At 43.5% G+C, this 19,774-nt stretch overlaps 1 protein-coding gene across 6 annotated transcripts in view; it reads right to left on the reverse strand.

The window, feature by feature from the left end:
- Positions 1-19,774, reverse strand: part of CDKL1 (cyclin dependent kinase like 1) — a 61,406-nt gene that overhangs the window by 4,963 nt on the left and 36,669 nt on the right. For all 6 annotated transcript variants that reach the window (XM_064571028.1, XM_064571027.1, XM_064571029.1 and 3 more), the window contains 5 exons: positions 9,623-9,695; positions 7,129-7,219; positions 6,326-6,526; positions 3,599-3,681; positions 728-784 (listed from right to left, as the gene is read on the reverse strand). In XM_064571028.1, the coding sequence (XP_064427098.1) occupies positions 728-784; positions 3,599-3,681; positions 6,326-6,526; positions 7,129-7,219; positions 9,623-9,695 (505 nt within the window). The remainder of the gene's footprint in view (positions 1-727; positions 785-3,598; positions 3,682-6,325; positions 6,527-7,128; positions 7,220-9,622; positions 9,696-19,774) is intronic.

Consider the following 19,774-nt stretch of genomic DNA (forward strand, 5'->3'; position numbering starts at 1 on the left):
GAACTGTCTCAATTTTTTTTATTATATCATAAATGCATCGGTAAATGTATTAAACACTTTGAAATGGGTGGGGCATGGACTGTAACTTGCAAATGTTTTACTTGGTACCTGATTTTACATAAGGGCTATATATTTCTGAAAGTCGAAGTTTTAAAATCAAAACCTACTTCAAATATACTGGGGGGGCGGGCATCTCTTTCTGCCCACAGATCCTATATCCGTGCTTTAATAAAACCACCTTTTCGCACCAAAACAAAACAAACAAAAAATGTACTAGGGGGGCTGGCTATTTAAATGGATCCTATGGTACAACCCCCTCGGGTCCCTTCCCTCCTTGGGAGCTTTGTAGTATCACTTTGCTATGGCTCAATAAACCTTGTTTTGCTGCCCCAATATAATCAACCGACCGACCAACCAAACAACCAATCAATCAATCCTATGACCCAACATTTTTTGAAGAAAAGGATCCCTTTGTAAGACAAGTACTATCCCTCTGAAATGTCTATTTTCTGTAAACTTAGATTTCAAATACAAAATATTGGGTTTATTTCAAGTGAAAAACACCTACAGATGTTTTCATTGTAATTGAATGTCAATAAAAATTGAAAGTATTTATACTTCTCAAAGGAGAAGGAGACTTCTAAAAGGAACACTTTTTCATTCATGAACGGACATAAATCACTCAGACTCCCCGGTGACACCAGTCTGTTAGAAACTATGATTTTACCTTTAAGAGCCCCAGGGCAGGATAAGAGATGTTTGGAAATTTTAATTCCAGTGGTTCCTGTTTTAAAAAGAAGAAAAGGGGGTTTTATTTACAGTATGTATTCAAAGATAAAGTGACCTCAGATGGAATGTCTTCAGAGTGAGAGAAGCATCTTCCTGGCACCTTCCTCGCCTCCTCCACCTCTGCCCACCCACCTCCCAGCTGAAACAACCTCCTTGTGCCTGTTTCACAAGCTCCTTCTCTCTCCACCTCCAAACTTCTTTTCCAAATTTTCCTCCTCACCACCCCCCTCACTTCCCAAAGAGCTGACGCAGGGCAGGTCGCACATTATGAGGGAACATTAATTAATGAGAGGAAAAAAAAAAACCACTTGTGAAGCAACTTACTACTTTTCTTCTGCCTCAATTTATATAACTTGCCTTTCCTCAGAATAATTTTTGGCATTTAAAAGAGGCCCCAGTTTTTGCATTTATTGACAGTTATATAAAGGAAGCTTCAAAATAGATTTTTTTTTCCTACCTAGGTGAACAGATGCTTCTAGGTTTTTCTGGAATAAACATTGTTTTCTCCTCCCACAAGAGCCTGCTGTTTCCCTGTTCATCCTACTGTTTTAAAGAGTGTCCGGAGCAGACATTCATCAATCTCCCTTTGGCCATATAAGGCTATTTCGCTGCGGTCACATGCTAGAGACAATCAGGAATAACAAGCGCTATAAAGCAGGAGGAATGCTGAATGTCAGGCGGACAGACAGGCCAGTTAAAGAGACAGACCACTAACAGAGGCTAATTAAGGAGGGCAGCTGAGAGCAGGGAACATCTAGAGATGGCAGTTGTGAGCCCAAGGCTGGAGTGACTGGCCAGGCTCATCTAATGAAATACGACTCTGGGTGCTGTGCACAGAGTTATTTTGCACAGGGAATCGGCCCCCAAACCACCAAATTCCCAGTGTGCACTTACTAATCACTGATAAGGATAAGAGATTAGAGCCTCAGTTGTGGAGTTCCCTAAGATCACCAGGGGAAAAAAAAAATCCTACAGCAGATTTGTATTAGAACCTTGAATGTTCTAGGTTTCCCCCCCACCCCCCCACCCCCCACTTATCTTCAATATTTCTCTTGCTATTTCTGCGTGTTAAATCTGAGCACTGCTGGGGAATGACAGGACATTGCTGACACTGAGCTCTGCTGTCTCAGGAACAAGGCCTGGGCTGAGGCCGGCCGGTTGGCTGCGATAGGAGGGCCCATCCTGCTTTCTTAGCTGGGTTCCCAGCGCCAGAAGCCCGCAAGGAGACTGACCAGCAGAGGGACTCGGGCAAAGATGTGTTCCCACCCCCCTGACCCCCCCCACCCGCCCCCCTGCTCGGGCAGCCCCCGCACTGTATCTTCCTGTGTTTCTGTCAACAGGAAATCCCCTGCAGGCCCGCCTCTGGGAAACCTTGGGAAGCTTTTTACATTTATGAAGCCTGGGTTGTTTCCGGAGTCTTCACTGGGAGACAAGCGAGCAGGAAATCACTAAGTGATATTTAGTGTGGAATTGGGAATGTCCAGGTCACAAGGGAGCCCGCTGGGTCACCTCCCATATGCCAGGTGTCATTCCTGCCTCTCTGTCCCAGCATGCTCCCAGCATGACCCACTTTTCCTATTCCTAGCGGTGCAAGGGCAGGAGGCAGTGGGGAAGGGGAAAGCCTCCAACTGTGGGATAAGCCAAGAGGTTGAGCTCAAATGAAACTTGACAGAACTTCCATCTGGAAACTGAACAATCAGAGCCTTAGTTTCAGTTTGAAAGTGCCTTCCTTAGACAATAGAAACTCATGATTTCACAAGCCTTAACTGTGCTCTGAAATGTTTTTAATTATAATGCAGGCTCATTAGAGGGCATTCAAAAAATATTTAAAAAACATAAAGAAAGAAATCATACCACCACAAAGAGATACCCACTGTTAATATTTTGGTATATATCCTTGCAACCGTTTATTTCACAAATGTAAGAAGCTTTGCATGATTTTCCAGAAGTTGTCATGTTATTTTATATTTATATATGTAAATATATGTATACGTGAATTGTGTATTTATTAAACATGTATTAAAATTTTGTCAAATTACATATACTGTTTTATAACCTCTTTTTTCATTTAGCAGTACATTATGGACTTTTTCTCAGGTGAATACATATAAATCTAATTACTTTTACTGGCTCTCTGGTATTTCTATTGTAAGGATATACCATAACTTATTTAATGAATCCCCTACTGATGGAACACTAAAGGAAACAATTTCTATTAAAGAATGCTACATATTTACGCCCCTGTATACTGGTTTCACTGCAAAAAATTCTTGAAAGTGGGTTAAGAGTATGCACATTTCAAATTTTTTAGTTTTAAAAAATGAGTATTTTCTCCACACTGGCCATAGAGGACGGATACCAGAATGAGGCTGGCCAAGCAAGTTCCTCACTGGCTCCTGGCACAGTCTGGGCAGCAGGAGTAGAGGAGAGTAGGGGACTTGGGCGATGCTGGAGTTTCCTGGCTAAGTCACTGCGTGAGCTATACCTACAGCTTCAGCTGCTGAAAATGATGAAGAACAGGTGAGCTCAGGGCAGGTGGTTCGGCATTCCTGTCCAACATGCTGGCTAGCTCTCAGCAACTTCTGAATTCTCACGAAGGCCGGGGTCTGCTAGCCAATTGGCCCCACTTTTCTTTTTCACGTTGAGACTCACCTTCCAGCGCAGAGTGGGCGGTGGGGCTCAGGCAGCTGAGTAGCTACCGAAATCCTGTCAGCCTGCAACTCCCCATGTAAAGAGAATGATCGCCACATACACACCCTGGTAACCTTAGCCCTGACGTGCAGAGAGCTTTCCAAATCGGGTCACTCACCATATCTTCAGGGTCTGGAATTTTCACCCCACTGAAGTACTGATTCGTGCTAAACACTTGTTGGTGCCTAGGAATAAGATCTCCTTTGGACAAGAAGAAAGGTGGGTAAAATGAGATCAGTTAGCAAGCGCTGACCTGTGGTTTCTCTCCCTCCAGGCTGTGTCTGGGCCCACTACCAAGGAAGGCTGTAGTCTGCTCTTTCGGTCGGAGGGAAGCATTGAGGCGACCCTCCACAGCTTGTCCTGAGGCCTCAGGGGCTGAAGCAGTGTCAGGTGTAGAGGAGGCATGCATGGGCACTGAAGGCTACAAGGTCACGGTCCCTCAAGGACTCACAGTGTACTGGAGGAATCCAAACAGCTCAGAAGCACATACACACACACAAATAAAATAATGCCTTTTTAAAAAATAGCCTAAGTGCAACAAGTACAAAGCAAAATCCTATTCATTGAATTCTGATGGGTCAATATAAAAGTGTATTGGCCTAGCACTTAGAATAGTGCCTGTCAATAAATATTTGAGGAAAGTGGGGAAAGAGGAAGAGAGGAAGGAAGAGGGATGAAAGGAGAGAAGGAAGAAGGATGGAAGGGAGGGAGGGAGGATGGAAGGAGGGAGGGAGGATGGAAGGAGGGAGGAAGAAAAAAGGGAGGGAGGGAGGGAATCATAGATCTTCTAGCTAGAAGGAATACGTTTCCAAATTGGAACCACTTTTCTTGTTTCATTAAATAGTAATCACTTGGAAATCCCATTTTATCTACTGCTTGGAGAGCACTTACAATATGATTCAATGAAAAAAAAAAGAAGCATTTCTACATTCTGGAGGATGATGTGAGGCTCGCCCTGTCCACATTTTAGCCAAATCAGTTAAAATCACCCTCGTGTAAAATTCTAGGGATATTACACGTGAAGAGGAATTTTGTTCAGAGAACATCAGGAGATACGCAGCAGGGCACCCCCGGGGCCCACTCAGGCCCCCTCGCCAAAGCAGAGTGGACAACAAAAACCTCCCAACCAGGGCCCCAGAAATGCTACCCCAAGGTATCAAACTGCCTAATTTTGCGGATTTGTTTTGGAACTGTACCTTGCACTCAAATCCAAAAGCTGCTGTCTTGTCCCATTTTGTACAAGTGGCCAAAATATACTCTCTACTGCCTGGCCCCAGATCTCAGCGAGCTTCATCATGAGCACCCTGCTTGTACCTTAAGAACGGTCTTCCATCAGAGCGCTGGAAGCATGGATGTGAAGAGACTGCCCTAAAATCACCAGGGGAAACAGCAAAGGAATGCTGATTGCACGTGGAAGCACTCCAAGGCGCCTCACCGGTCACTCAAAAGACCTGTCAGCAAATACTTCCTGCCTACTGTGTGCAGACAGTGGTGGAGGACATATTGAAATGTAAGACAGGATCTTACCCTCAGGTAGGTGACAGTATCTTTGGGAAGGTAAAAGCGCAAGACAAGACAAGGTGAGGGCAGGTACTGCAAGAGTTTAGAGGAGGAAGTTTGCTTTAAACTGGGGAGCAGTAGCTAAACTCCCTGATTTTTTTTTTTTTAGGCTTTTTTTTTTTATTTGAGAGAGATAGCGAGAGAGCAAGAGAGAACAAAAGCACACAGAGCAAGGGGAGGGAGAAGGGCAGGGGGAAGGGCTGTGGAGGGGGAAGGGCAGGAGGAGGAGGAAGGGCAGGAGAGGGGAGGGGGAGGGGAGAAGCAGACTCCTCACTGATCAGGGAGTCTGATGTGAGGGGCTGATCCCAGGACCCCAGGATCATGACCTGAGCTGAGGGCAGACGCTTAACTGACTGAGCCACCCAGGCATCCTAAAGTGCCCGACTTTTGAAGGGGGCAGTCACTGCTTATACAGCTTTCCTCCATCCCGCTCCAAGTCTCTCTTCTCCACCCCTTCCCTCCCCCATCATACCCCAAGAGTAGAGACAAAGAGTGATACCAGAAGATCCAGCTGTTCTTCCTGACACATAGAAGGTTTAGAATCTTCTTCTATAGTATCTAAATGATCCAATCTAGCTTGGCAGGCTAGAGTGAAGGATCTCCGAAGAATGAACTACCATAGCATAACAAACGAAATAAAAGACAACTGCATTCTGCAAACTGCTAAGCCCTTACAGAAATGTAAGCTTTTATATTGTTGCTATGATCCTTATTCAGAGTTTAACTTCATTCAAACAATACTGAAGAGAGAACCTTGTGTCTTTTTGGACGATTAGTATGTACTCATAATCGCTAATTCTTTTTTTTTTTTTTAAGATTTTATTTATTTATTTGATAGAGACACAGCGAGAGCAGGAACACAAGCAGGGGGAGCGGGAGAGGGAGAAGCAGGCCCCCCGTGGAGCAGGGAGCCAGATGCAGGGCTCGATCCCAGGACCCTGGGATCATGACCTGAGCCGAAGGCAGACACTTAACGACTGAGCCACCTAGGCGCCCCACTAATTCTTTTTATTAAAACAAAGGTGGACACTTTTTTTTTTTTTTTTAAGTATCTCTATGCCCAACTCGGGGCTCAAACTCATGACCCTGAGATCAAGAGTCACATGTTCTACTGACTGAGCCAGCCAGGCGCCCCCAAATGTGGACACCTTTAATGGAATTATTTAAATAAGGCTTCTAGAGGACCCCTTCTTCATAACTGTAAAGGGCACTGAATGAGACTGGGAACGTTGACATAGGTAAAACTATTGAGTTTCCCAAAAGTTGTGACAAAAACACCACTTACCCAAGGTCCTCCTGATCAGATAGAGCTGATCCACATCTGACTTTCCTGGCCACAGAGGGACCCCTGACAGCAGCTCAGCAAAGACACAGCCAACTGCCCAAACATCCACTGGGGGGCCATACTGCGTGTCCCCCACCAAGAGTTCTGGGGAGCGGTACCACCTGGTGGCCACGTAGTCTGTGTAGTAGTCACTCGGTCCAGCTGCCAGCGATGGTACATGGGAAAGAGAGACAACAACGGAAGACTGGAATCCGAACTGGCAGGGGGAAGACCTAAAAAATCAAGCTTGTGCCCCATCTTACGGCTTTTCTGAATCAATGGTTCTCAATACTGGTTGCATATTCAAGTTAGTCGGAATATAGTATTTGTTAAATTACGAATGCTTGGGCCCCATCTCAGTCCAATGAGACCAGAAATTCTGGGGGAGAGCCTGGGGAGGGATCAGTATAGTTTTATAGTTACAACTTACAGTTCCCCAGATGATTCTAATCTGCAGCCAAAGTTGAAAACCACTCTTCTAAAATAGAATTTCTCAGAAGTACTATTTTAGCAAAAAAAAAAAGATAGAGACCAGGAGAATAACATAGTTTTTAATAACCACTTTACTGTGGTATAATTTACATACAGCATACGTTTTTAAAACACTATATGTATTACATGTTTTCAGTAATTAAAGATTTGTAATTTAGGGCAAGCTCAAGCCCAAAATATATAAAAACTAGCTTTCTATAGCATCTAGAGCCTTTCTCATATAAAGAATCTTTCTGTCTTTTACAATTACTTAAGGAAACATCAATACTCACTCAAAAGCCGAGCAAATCCAAAGTCACAGAGCTTAATCACTGAATGTTTTGTGATGAGGATATTTTCTGGCTTCACATCTCTATGTATGCACTAGTCATAAAAATAAAAATAAAAACAGATTATCAAGGAGCAACTATAATATATGGGGTAAATATAACTCATGAATATTTAGCAAACATTTGAGAAATCATTAAAACCTCTGACTGGCCTTTTGGATAAAAGGCTGCAAAATAGCAGCCTAAAATAAATCTAGTACCATACTCATTATGGCCTGTATCATCCCAAATTCCTAAAGGGCCCAAAAGGACCAAAAAGGAAGAAAGGAAAAATGAAAGGGAGGGTAGCCAGATAAACAACAAATAAGTTTTTAGTATAAGTATACCCCCCATGAAGTCTTTGGGACATACTTATACCAAAAAGTTATGACTGTTTATCCGAAATTCAAATTTAACTGGGTGCCCTACACATAATCTGGCAACCCTAGAGGAAAGGGAAAATGTTAAAAGGCTCTGGGTGAGGCCTGCATCATGCCTGCTGGAGCTGCAAGTTGATGTATAAGCAGAATTCACAGTTCAGTTGTTTGAGAACAGAACACAGTCCGCCTGGTAAACAGGACAAGCCCTGGGTCTGCTGAGATAAGCGAGGGAAGAGAAGGGCGGGAATGCGAGCTTGCCAAGAGACCTCCCTTCCAGCTCTTGACATTCGTCCTGACAAGATAAACAAGGATAGGCAGCGCTTAACCTCTGGGGAGAGTCGCTAGATGTCAGCTCCGTCCCACACACCAGAGTTCTTAGAGCTCCATCCACCCCCGCGGGACGTGGCCCCCACGCCCTAATTCAGACTCAAATCACCTGTGGTTTCCAAACCACAGCTGACATTGTTTAACAGGCTAATGTTAGAAGAGAGTTTATGAATCTTCACATGATTTTCTTATTAAATAACAATTCTCTTGGCAAAGCACAAATCAACAACCTAATTAAAGATTACATAAAAACAACGTTTGAGTCAAAATCCCGTTCGGGGTTCCTAATAATCCTCGCTTCTTCCAAGCCTTTGCCTCTCGGGAGAAGAATGTTGGATCCCGCTGCAATCTGAGAGACCCTCTTTGGCTTGCAGCTGAAACCCTGGGGTATTACTGACTTTCTAGAATTTGGAGAGAGGACAGAGGTTCTTCTTGGGCCTGGCCTGGTTCTCCCTCCAAAGGACGTTCAGGGTGAGAGATCAGTGTCAGTGTTTCCCCATGGGTTTTTATTATTCTGGAAAATTTGGGGGAGGGACAATTTCTGAATTATTCTATTACTATCTATCTGGTTCTCAGCAGTTAATGGCCCCAAGATCACCATTCCTCTTCGCATATTCGCATATTACTCTGAACGGGTACACCCATGAATATCATGATGACAGATGGTCAGAAGGACTCGTAGGCAAGAATGTGTTCCTATTCTGTTCTGGGAACTCTTCACAAGTTCCTACACCCTCCCCACATCTTCCCGACCAGAGCTTTGGGAACTCTCCAGGGAACAGTGGTATGCATTGTATTTGTCTTCAGTGTCTCTGATTTTCCTCACCGGGACCTTTATGAGGTCCCTCTTGCTCCCCCCATCCTAAAACCTGCTTCCAGGAAAGTGCTAACCCTCACTTGCTATAAATAGCAAGATAAGGTGTCCATGGTCCCTGGGATCCATGCATTTTGATGAGGATTGTAGCCTTAGGCTAGGTGGAGGCTCACTCAGGAGAAGGACTGGCTACTTGCATATTTTCTACTTCTAGGAAGGCAGCTTCAGGAAGACATCACTTAGAACAGCCCACGGCAGGGGCTTCAGCCCCCACCAGCTAAACTGACCCAGGCAGTAGATGAGATGACATAGTGCAGGCAAGTTGCCCCGGTGGCCAAACTGAAGGTCTAATATTGGCATCTGGCCTCTGCGTGCAGGGAGTGGGCATTGTTGTTCTGGAGGGAGGATCCACCTTCCCAGCACCTTCCCACTCACCTCCTGGGCAGCAGTCCACCGTGCCCCCCACCCTGGCTCTGGCCAGGAGTATCAGAGGTGTCCACGGGGCTGCTCTGCTCCAGCCTTGGCACTCATATCTCACCAACAGACACCTGCATTTGTGCATGGCGCTTGGGACTCCGCCTACTGTGACTCAACAGGCATGAGCCCCCTGGGGTCCCCCCCAGACTTCAGAGCATTGTCAGGGTGCCAGACCAAAGCGGACTCCAAGTGAATGGGATTCTCCTTTAAATCTGAGTAGCGTCTCATCAATATACATCTATAACTACTTTCTTAAAATCACAAAAACACATCTTTAATGTAACCTGAAGAAGAAAGAATGGCTAGGTTGGCGTTTTTAGCCTCTACGGCTCCCCACCAGGCTTCAGAAGACTTAGGTGAAAAAGCATATCCACAAAAGTAGGATATAAATTTTGTACAAAGGCTCTACCTCAGTTTAAGGGCAGCCTTCTGATTTTTCAAGGATGATCATGAGACTTACATCGTGTTTATGGCAAAAATTTACAGCTTGCAATGTCTGCCAAGTTATGCTCTTCACAAGATGTTCTGGTACCCTAATAAAAAATAAAGAAGCAACAAAAACACATTCTTTAGTGTAGCCATGGAATTCAGCTCAAAAAAAGAAAAAAAAAAAAGAAAGTAAGACAGGCTTAAGTAGTGACACATCCAGTCATCTAAGTCACAGAGCATCTAAGTCATCTCCTTCTACAGGAAGGGACCGTGAAGACTCACAGGGGTTTCCGCAAGTATTTATGACCACCTACCTCAATCATCTGTGATGCCACTGGAAACCTGCCTGCTAACCTGAGCTCCATTTCTACAAGGAGCTTTTCGTTGATGAAAAGTTAGTTCACATACAGCATAAAAGGTGTTGCTTTTTTTTTTTTTCTTCAAGTTGCCCCAAACTGATGCCTTGAGACCGAATTCATCTTTCATGCGTGGGCACATGGTTTCTCAACACTCCCCAGGCAGCATTTTTTTTAGGTAATGGAGATTTTACTGCTGATAGGGAAGAGGTTGACCTTGCATACTGCGTAACAAAAGTGAATAATGACTAAAACCCCACATAGGCATCTTGGTTCTTTGCCCACATTGCTTCTCTCGGGTGGCTAGCTGCATCCGCTCCCCATCTTTCTGCCTTGTCCTCTACCACAGAGTCTAAACGTGGTCCCATTGCTCCCAGCACTTCTTCCCCTGACGCTCAGCTTAGACAGCCAGGGCAACCAATAGCCCCAGCAGATCCTTCATGCGAATTAGAAAAAGGCGCCTCTTCTGGGAGCATTTAAAAAATATACTGGGCAATGAGTGAAATAACTACAGAGAGAGCACGTTTATTTTTAGGGCCCTGCACCCACCAGCAGGACTTACTGTTTTTATGAATCAAACATTAAACAATGGTGTTATGGTCCTCAGCCAGAACTAATAAGTAAACCAGGGAGGAAACTCTGGAGTACTTGTGTTAAGGTGACCAAAACAAGTCACTTCTAGGCTCTGGGAGGGGCCCCGAGACCACTGTTGTCACAGACCAGATGTTCAGGAAATCCTCTCAAGAAGATCAGAGGATGGGCCAACGTGGAGGAAATGAAGAGGTCACTGCCAGGAAGAAGAGCTGGGACGTTTCTGGACCAGAACCATGTCCCTGGGCTTGAAGTTGCTTCTCTCCAAATTCTCTCCCTTGTCCTAGTGCCACAGAGGTACAATGCTAGGAAAACTCACCTGTTTAGAAAGAAGGCCTAGAAAAATACAACTAAGAAGAGGACCTTCTATGGAAAATGCTCCCCCGCCGCCGCCTCCACTTTTTGTCCAGAAAAAAATGGGACGTATTCTGATTATTTAATGACTTAAATATTAAGGTTATCAGTGCCAAGCCACTTTAGTCTCTAAAAACATTTCCCAAAAGAAATCATGCAAAAGGAGCATTTAAAAGTAAATTGTAATAGCATATTAGTAATGCTCGTCTAAAGCTGAGCACATTATGACACAATCCTCAAACATCAAAACCCCCTCGTGTCATCCTGAGTTAGCTACTCACTTCACTTCTTTATTACTTTTCCTTCTCTGAAATGCCAGGGCCTTAGACTCTATCTCCAAGATCCTTTTTAGCGGATGATGATAGGAGCCAAGTTTTTCATTGCCGAAGAAGGAAGTACAAATATGGGAAGGGAGAAAAATAGGATCTGTTCAGTGGTGTTGGGTTGGAATTGGATATACACATATGTACAGAGGGTGCTGGGCTGGAAGGGTGCATTCTTAGGTAGGATGCTCTAGGAAGCTTCTCTGCTTAAGTCAACATCCGAAGTATGGTTATGGCAGAGAGAAGTGGCCAGGTTTGGGCTATATTTTAAAAGGACAGTCTTCAGGACTTTCTGAGATTGGATATGAGAGACAGAGAGGAATCAAGGAATCACACCAAGGTTTTAGCTTGAGAAGCTGGTCCATGGTGGGGCCCTTTCCTGAGGAGAATGCTGAGGGAAGAGCTGGTTTTGAGGAGGGAAAGGTGGATATATTGAGCTGCTTATTGGACATCTAAAGGATATTCTGGGTAGGCAGTTCTGAATTCACAAGGAAGGTCAGACTGGAAATAGAAATTTGGGAAGCATGAGCATATGGATGGCATTTGAAGCAAAGGGACTGGATGAAGCCACTTAAGGAGTGAATACAGAAAGAGAAGAGAAGGTCAACGTCCTGAGGCCCTACAACAGGTAGAAGTCAGAAAGCAGAGAGGGATTTAGCAAGAGGCTGGGGTTGAGCAGAGAGGAAAGCAGGGCAACACTCAGGAAAACCGTGTCACCAGAGCCAACTGAAGAAAGTGTTTCAAAGGACTTCTGGATTAAGATGGTGGGTTAAACAAACCCATCTAATTGCACTCCCTCTCTAAACCTGATAATTACACTGAGATTTTTTTTTTTTTTTTAAGACAAAAATGGCCAGAGAAAACAGGAGAAGAGATAATAGCGACACATTTTGGAATCTGGAAAACAGGTAGATGAATGAAAACTGACAACAGATCCTGGAATGCTAAAATCTAAGCCCGAAGAGGGGAAAATGGAAGACTAACCAATTTATCCCAAAGAATTCTGCAAAGGTGCAGAAACTGGCAGCCAAGATTCTATGGCAGTGGGAGGGAAGGGGTGTGGAAAATCTGTTTTGGAAACTATCAAGTCCCTAGATCCCTTCCCCTATTCTATTCCAACAGGGAGCACTCTTCCCCCTACCTAGTAGAAGGCTGGAGTTTTGTTTTTGGAGAGTGTAAAATGGAGGACATTTGGTACAGCTGAGATCGTGGATACTGTTCCAAAAACAGAGGATTAAATGATTAAGTACATACTAACTGCTGAATGCTGGGGCTCCCCAGCCTTCTTCCCTCACTGGCTTCTGACAAAGCAGGCAGCCAGACTTTACACCGTCCAAGGAAAATATTGGAAGACTTTGCGGGGGGAAGCTCAGGAGGAAAGATCTGCAAATTCTGACACTGGGGTTCCCCAGCAAATGAACCAGCCAAATAACCCCACAGTGAAGCCCAGAGCTTCCAACAGCACCCTACTCTTAACCATGGGCACACAACCAGAGACTATATGAGGCCCAAGAAAAGCCTCAAATGAGAAAGGCAGCAACCAAAACAAACAGAAAAAAGCAACTTAAAAGGAAGTGAAACCATAGAGAGTGAAGAGAACGTTAAAAAAAGAAAAACATTAATATCTTCAGGGAGAAAAGGAAAGCTGTTGCATCCATGAAATAAGAACAAGATACTATAAAAAAGCAAGAGGACCTGGGGTGGGCGGGGGAGGGACCCACCCTGCCCTAGGCTTGTGGGGGTGAGGGACTTTATGATAATCACCTGTGACCAACAAAGAATAACCAGCCCCTAAAAAGGAAGTAAGCCATTGAAGGTGTTATCAATAGAGATGTTAAAAGGATTTAAGTTCCCTGGTTAGCTTTCTATAAAAGACCAACCCGAAAGGCCCTCATTGGCAACCTTGTCTCAACCTTGTCGGGACCCCTATCACTCTTGAGAGCTTTTTCTGTATCTTCACTTAATAAATTTCTGTTGCTTTACTCACCAAAAAACCCCCCAAAAAACAAAAAAACAAAACTAGAGGACCAGTCAGAGTCCAGAATCCAAATAATCGAAGGCCCAGAACAAGAAAATAGAGAAACCAAAGGACAGGAAATCAGTAACAAAACAATTCAAAATTTCTTCTCAGAAGGAGCTCACCAGGTGTCAACACAAGGGAAGTAAAGTAAGGCGCATGGTTTTCATAATTCAGAATTCTGTGAACAAAGAGAGGGTTCCCCAAGCTTCTGGAAATAAAGAAACAGGACTTCACAAAGGAGCAGAAAATAGATTGGCAACAGACTTCCTAACCCTGGAAGATAGAAGGCACTTAAAAAAATGCCTTCAAAATTCTGAAGGGATATTATTTTCTACCAAAAACAAACATACAAACCTCTACCCAAACAAAATATCCATCAAATGGGAAGAGACAATAAAGACTTTTTAAAAATGCAAGGGCAAGGTCTCACATCTCTGTTTCTTTTTTGAAACCTCTCATATTCTTTTTTTTTTTTAAGATTATATTTATTTATTTGAGAGAGAGAATGAGAGAGAGAGAGAGCATGAGAGGGGATAGGGTCAGAGGGAGAAGCAGGCTTCCCGCTGAGCCGGGAGCCGGATGTGGGACTCGATCCCAGGACTCCAGGATCATGACCTGAGCCGAAGGTAGTCGCTTAACCAACTGAGCCACCCAGGTGCCCTGAAACCTCTCATATTCTGAGGAAGCCCCTGAAGGATGCACCCCACCAAAAAGAGGTAACTATAAAAGAAGATGACTTGAAACAGTGAACACTGGATGCCTGCCACAAAAGAGGGAAGCGCTGGGAATCTCCAGGAGGACGGAGGCCGGAGGACGGGAAGGGAGATGCTATGATGACGGTCGTCATCACCATGCCCTCTGCCTTATACCGTCTCAGATAAGTATGAAAATATTTAACCAACAAAAGCTTTGGAAGAGTCTGCATCCATGTTCAAATTCTGAGTACCAGCTTATGCTTTCCTTGTAGACAACTGCGTAAACAAAGTCAAGTTACGATCAGAATGCTGCTTGGTGAGTCAAGAATCTCAAGATGAGGGAAAGTAGGCAATCTGACTGGTTGTTGTCATTAGCCTGAGCTTGCTTACTTACATCCATCCCCAAATTAGGAGGGTTTTGACATTAGATAAAACATATACAATCAGTCCAATCTGACAAGCCCGGCAGCCATTTTATTTCTTTGAGGTGGCTTTGCCTGATGTAAGGTTACCTCTTCCCTGATGGTTTCACAAAATAACTCCCTGAAAGCAATCTTCTGTCTCTCCTTTAGAAGATTTTGGGGGAAGCTTATACTGTGACCCTAATGTCCTAATTATAAAATTGAAATGAGAGAAACATAAACAACTGCTGTGTGATAATGAAGAGATCAAACTGATTTTTAAAAACATCTTCAGGTACATGAGAGATGGGAGAGATGATGAAGAGAGAATATAGGTCTCTTTCTGGCATTCTCAGCACTTCAGCCATCCTTCCCGCTACTGCTCTTCTAATACTTGAGACAGTCCAAGAAGACAAACAACATTCATTTCTCCACAAGGCTACAACAAAGACGGGGAAGGAAGGACTGGCCAAGCTCCCAGAGAAATAATATGTTCTTGGGAATTTATCCTATGGAAATGTTTATGCAAGTGATTGTTCACTGTAGTCTTGTTAGTGATAAAGAAAAACTAGAAACAATCTACATATTTATCAGTGGGGGGCTGAATAAAGAAACTGTGGTATATTTGTACCATGGACTGCCATGCAGCCATTTTAAAAATATAAAAGTAGGTATGTTTGAATCGGGAGACAGCTCCTGAATACACTTTAAAAAATGCATAACTATATGATGTAGAATACAATCTATTTAAATACAGACAAATGCAAAGAAAAATAATTAGAAAATAATTCTCAACCTGTTAATTTTATTTATTTCTATGTTTCTGTGTTGCTCGAAACATTATCGGAACAAACAATATATCACTTCCAATCTAAAAAAGAGAGATTTTAAGTGTTTTATAAAAGTTGTGGAATTCCACGGACAGAAACTAAAAACTTGCAGTAATAACCTTTTCCCACCAGATGTTCTTTGCACCAACGATATGAGAGTCAGAGGCGGACCCAGTGGTAACGGAAAAGAATCAGTGAAGTATTGTGTCTGGTTGCACTTACAGAAGGGTAGAAAAATAAGGGAGTACGGAAACTAGCCATTTACCAAACCTTGACAGAGGAGAGACCAACAGTTGAAAGAGTAATGAGTACAATGTATACTAAGTTCTGCAGAAGGTAAGGAATGGTCATACATTTGTTTTGAGGGCATATAAACAAGATGAGCACAGCACTGGGGATAGTAAGGGGTATGTATTTATGCTACTGCAGCAGGATACACAGTTGGTGGCACATACTTGCTTGTTTATTGCAACAGGAATTTGAATCTTCTCCAGAAGTATTTTAAAGGAGTCCAAGAAGTTACAAATGTGATAATAAGGAGATGAATTAACATCCATTTCAGATTCAAAGTAGAGACAGGTCTTTGAGTCTGATTTGGCAAGGATTATTTTTATGATTTTAAGGATTAAAAATTACCATAGTGACAAATGGAACATGGAGGAAATACTATAAAAAAATAAATAAATAAAGTGTGCCTGGGTGGCTCAGTCGGTTAAGCGTCTGCCTTAGGCTCAGGTCACAATCCCAGGGTCCTAGGATCGAGTACCGCATCAGGCTCCCTGCTCAATGGGGAGTCTGCGTCTCCCTCTGCCCCCCGCCCCGCTCGTGCTCTCTCTCTTTCGCTTGCTCGCCTGCTCTCTCTCAAATAAATAAAATCTTAAAAATATACATATAACAATCATACCTCAAAGTATCACTATTAAAACATTAATAGGGTATTATTTTCCTTTTTTCTATCTATATATAAATTCTATAAAAATTAATATGTATTTTTATAGCATTTTTCTTCATTTTGCAACCACTCATGAACATTTTTCTATTTCAACGTACATTTTATCTATAAGCATGATTCTTAGTGGCCCCATTGTATTCCATTGTAAAGACATACCATAATTTACTTAACCATCCTCTATTATTGGACATTTCAGTGTTTCCAATGTTTTCACTATAAAAAATCCTTTAACACTGTGCCTGGCCGACTCAGTCAGTAGAGCAGGCAACTCTCGATCTCAGGGTCGTGAGTTCAAGCCCCATGTTGGGTGCAGAGCTTACTTAAAAAAATTTTTTAAATTAAAAAAAACACATAAATCCTTTAACAAACACTTTGATAACTAAACCTTTATGCATGTACTCAATTACGTTTATGGTAAATTGTTAGAAGTAGAATTGCTTGGTCTAAGATAATGTCTCTTTAGGCTTTTATTTTCATTTTTATGTATTGTTTGTTTATTTATTTATTTATTTATTTATTTATTTTTAGATTTTTTAATTTATTTATTTATTTGACAGAGAGAGACATAGCGAGAGAGGGAACACAAGCAGGAGGAGTGGGAGAGAGAGAAGCAGGCTTCCCGCAGAGCAGGAAGCCCGATGCGGTGAGGACTCAATCCCAGGACCCTGGGATCATGACCTGAGCCGAAGGCAGACGCTTAACGACTGAGCCACCCAGGCGCCCCGCTACCCCTTCTTTCTATGACTACGCACCTTTAGAAAACCTGAACCCTAGGAACTGTAAAATATTCTATTCAAATAACATGTGAGATTCTTTCCAGTTTGTGGCTGTTGTAAGTAAAAGTGTTGATGAATCACTTCCTCGCTGGTTGACCTTAACTTTGAAGCAGAGGGGCAGAGGGAGAGAGAGAGAGAAGCAGGCTTCCCGCTGAGCAGGGAGCCTGACGCAGGGCTCCATCCCAGGACCCAGAGATCAGGACCTGAGCTGAAGGCAGATGCTTACCGGACTGAGCCACCCAGGCGCCCCTCTCTAAGGCTTTTAACACACAATGCCAAACTGCCCTCTGGACAGGTTGCTCCAGCAGCGTACTGATAATTTCCTTTGACAATAGCAGGTTTTCGAATTTTTAATCAAAGTAACTCTCTTAAAATGAAAAATCATCAAAACACTGTTAGCATTACCCTTCTTCATTTGTAGAAGGGTAAATACAAAATTGATATTTTGTAAATATCAATTTACTGGTTTGCTAACTTTGGTCATTCAACAACAAGTATTAGGGATGTACCAAGAAGCGCCAAGAATTAAGCTAGAAGATACTGGGGACACACAGGGGAGGAAGGCACAGCCCTTGCCCTTGAAGGTTTTATAGTTTCCCTTGCAAATGGGGTATGTAATAGAAACAATCCCAGAAGACGTGATGGACGCTACAGAAAGGAACTCCTGACTCTCTTCAGTGTCCGCTAAAATAGTTCGCACACAGGGGGTCATATTTGAGCTGTACTGAAGGACAAGCAGGAGTTTGCTAGGCAGAGTAGAGAAGGAAAGGCAATGCAGACGAGAAAACGGCATGTCCTGAGTGAAGCTCAGAACGCAAAGGATTCTGTGGCGGCAGTGTCATGTTTTATGCGGCAAACTGATGAGAAATGGGGCTGTAGAGAGACTGCAATCTTATGTCCCCTGCTAGGACCACATCCATAAGTTTTGGGGAGCGATGACAAGATTTTATGTAGAGGACTGGCATGATCCACTTTGCATTTTAGAAATCTGTACTTAGAATAAAGCGATCACAGGACATTCTCCGGGCAGGCGTACCACACCCTAAGGAGGACCCCACCTGAGCCCTTGTTGACATTGTTGCCCCGACCACACATGAGACTGAAGGAGAACAGCAGTCTTCTGACCTCTAGGCTATATCAACAAGCCACAGCATCACAGACCTGCAAGTCCCCTTCAACTCTACCCGGTCCTAAACTCTCATTTTCACAGGTGAGAATGCCTAGAAGCATCTTGCCAAAGGTCACACACGGGATGCCGACCCACTTTTATTGGGAATGTGCTTACAAAGTGTTACTTTATAGTATGAGATTTCTCAGCTGAAAAAGATGTTCCTATGAATTTCAAAATCATTAGTTGATACAGTTTAATGACATTTATTCCTTAAGGATGACAAGCAAAAATTTGAAATAGCATTTAAAATAGATTGGAGTATTGCCAAATATTCAGCATAATGGAAAGTAACTTCTATTTTTTTTGTTTTGTTTTGTTTTGTTGGCTTTTTTATTTATTTAAGAGAGAGAAAGTACGAGCAGGGGGAGGGGCAGAGGGAGAAGCAGACTTCCCACTGAGCAGGGAGCCTGATTCGGGGCTCCATCCCAGGACCCCGGAATCACGACCTGAGCCGAAGGCAGACGCTTAAGATACTCAGCCACTCCAGCGTCCCCAGTGACTTTTATTTTTGAAACAAACTAACAGGGGCGCCTGGGTGGCTCAGTAGTTAAGCATCTGCCTTTGGCTCAGGTCATGATCCCAGGGTCCTAGAATCAATGGGGCTCCCACTCCCCCCTGCTTATGTTCACTCTTTCGCTGTTCCTTTCTCTGTCAAATAAATAAATAAAATCTTAAATAAAATAAAACACAAACTAACAAAAAAGGTCTTTAAACTTCAAAATAAATATATATCATCTGGCTTAGAATTTAAATCTTATTTTCTCTATTTCCTGGAACATATATAACATATTCTAGCCAGTGGAGTTTAAAAAAAAATCTGCTTTCAAAACTCTAATCACGCCTCATCCTGTCCTTTTTTCCTTCTGCGCAAACTCTGTGCCAAAAAAGAACTGACTCCCACTTGCTTTTAGCCCCCCACTAATCCGTGTTTCCAAGTGACTCAATCTACATGATTAACCAAATGCCCTGCAACATCTCCCTAGTACCACATAGCCAGGACTAATTCATACTAATAGGTTTAATTGAAGTGTCAGTTGCAAGCTGTCAAAATAGCAAATATCAACATACTAAATGTTTTCTCCCTTGAACACAATTTCTCCGTATCAGTGACTTTCTGAAGGGAGGTGTCTGTTCTCTTGGCTCTCTCTGGCTGCGTAAATTAACACCAAAAGCCTGTGCCGTGGTCACTTACAAACCACAAGCCACTTTAATCCCATTTGCCTGGATATCACGGCTGATCACGTAAGTACCCCCGCATGGCAAACAGCAAGCTCTCGGCCAGGGCTTGAAGGCATTGTTGAAAGAGCCGGGGCCTCCAGCCACCGGAGTGTGAATGTGAGATGGAATGGGGTGGCATGCCACCACTCTGATATCCAACGCCACTCTGCATATTGTCCCCGGCCAAAGCGGGGCTCCCAGGAGCCCAGCAAAAGGAGAGGATGAGATATCCTTCACTGCTCACTTGTTTTAAGTCTCCTCGCCATTCAACTCAAAGGCCACTTCCTCCAGGAAGTCATCTTTGACTGACCCACTTTGCATTATATCTTCCAGGGCCTGCTCATCATTCTAGCCTCTCCATCTGGCCACAGCGATTGGCCCCAGGGATAGCTGCATCACCTGACCTGAGGCAGAGTTTTCCACTGGACTTTATATAAGCAGATGCTACCTTCTTCTAGGACTTTCCTCTCGAGTGGCTACATAGGTTGAAGAAAGC

The sequence above is a fragment of the Mirounga angustirostris genome, unplaced genomic scaffold (assembly GCF_029215605.1).
Source record: "Mirounga angustirostris isolate CCGP_5_RB_7025 unplaced genomic scaffold, mMirAng1.0.hap1 SCAF_9, whole genome shotgun sequence".
Classification (NCBI taxonomy): domain Eukaryota; kingdom Metazoa; phylum Chordata; class Mammalia; order Carnivora; family Phocidae; genus Mirounga; species Mirounga angustirostris.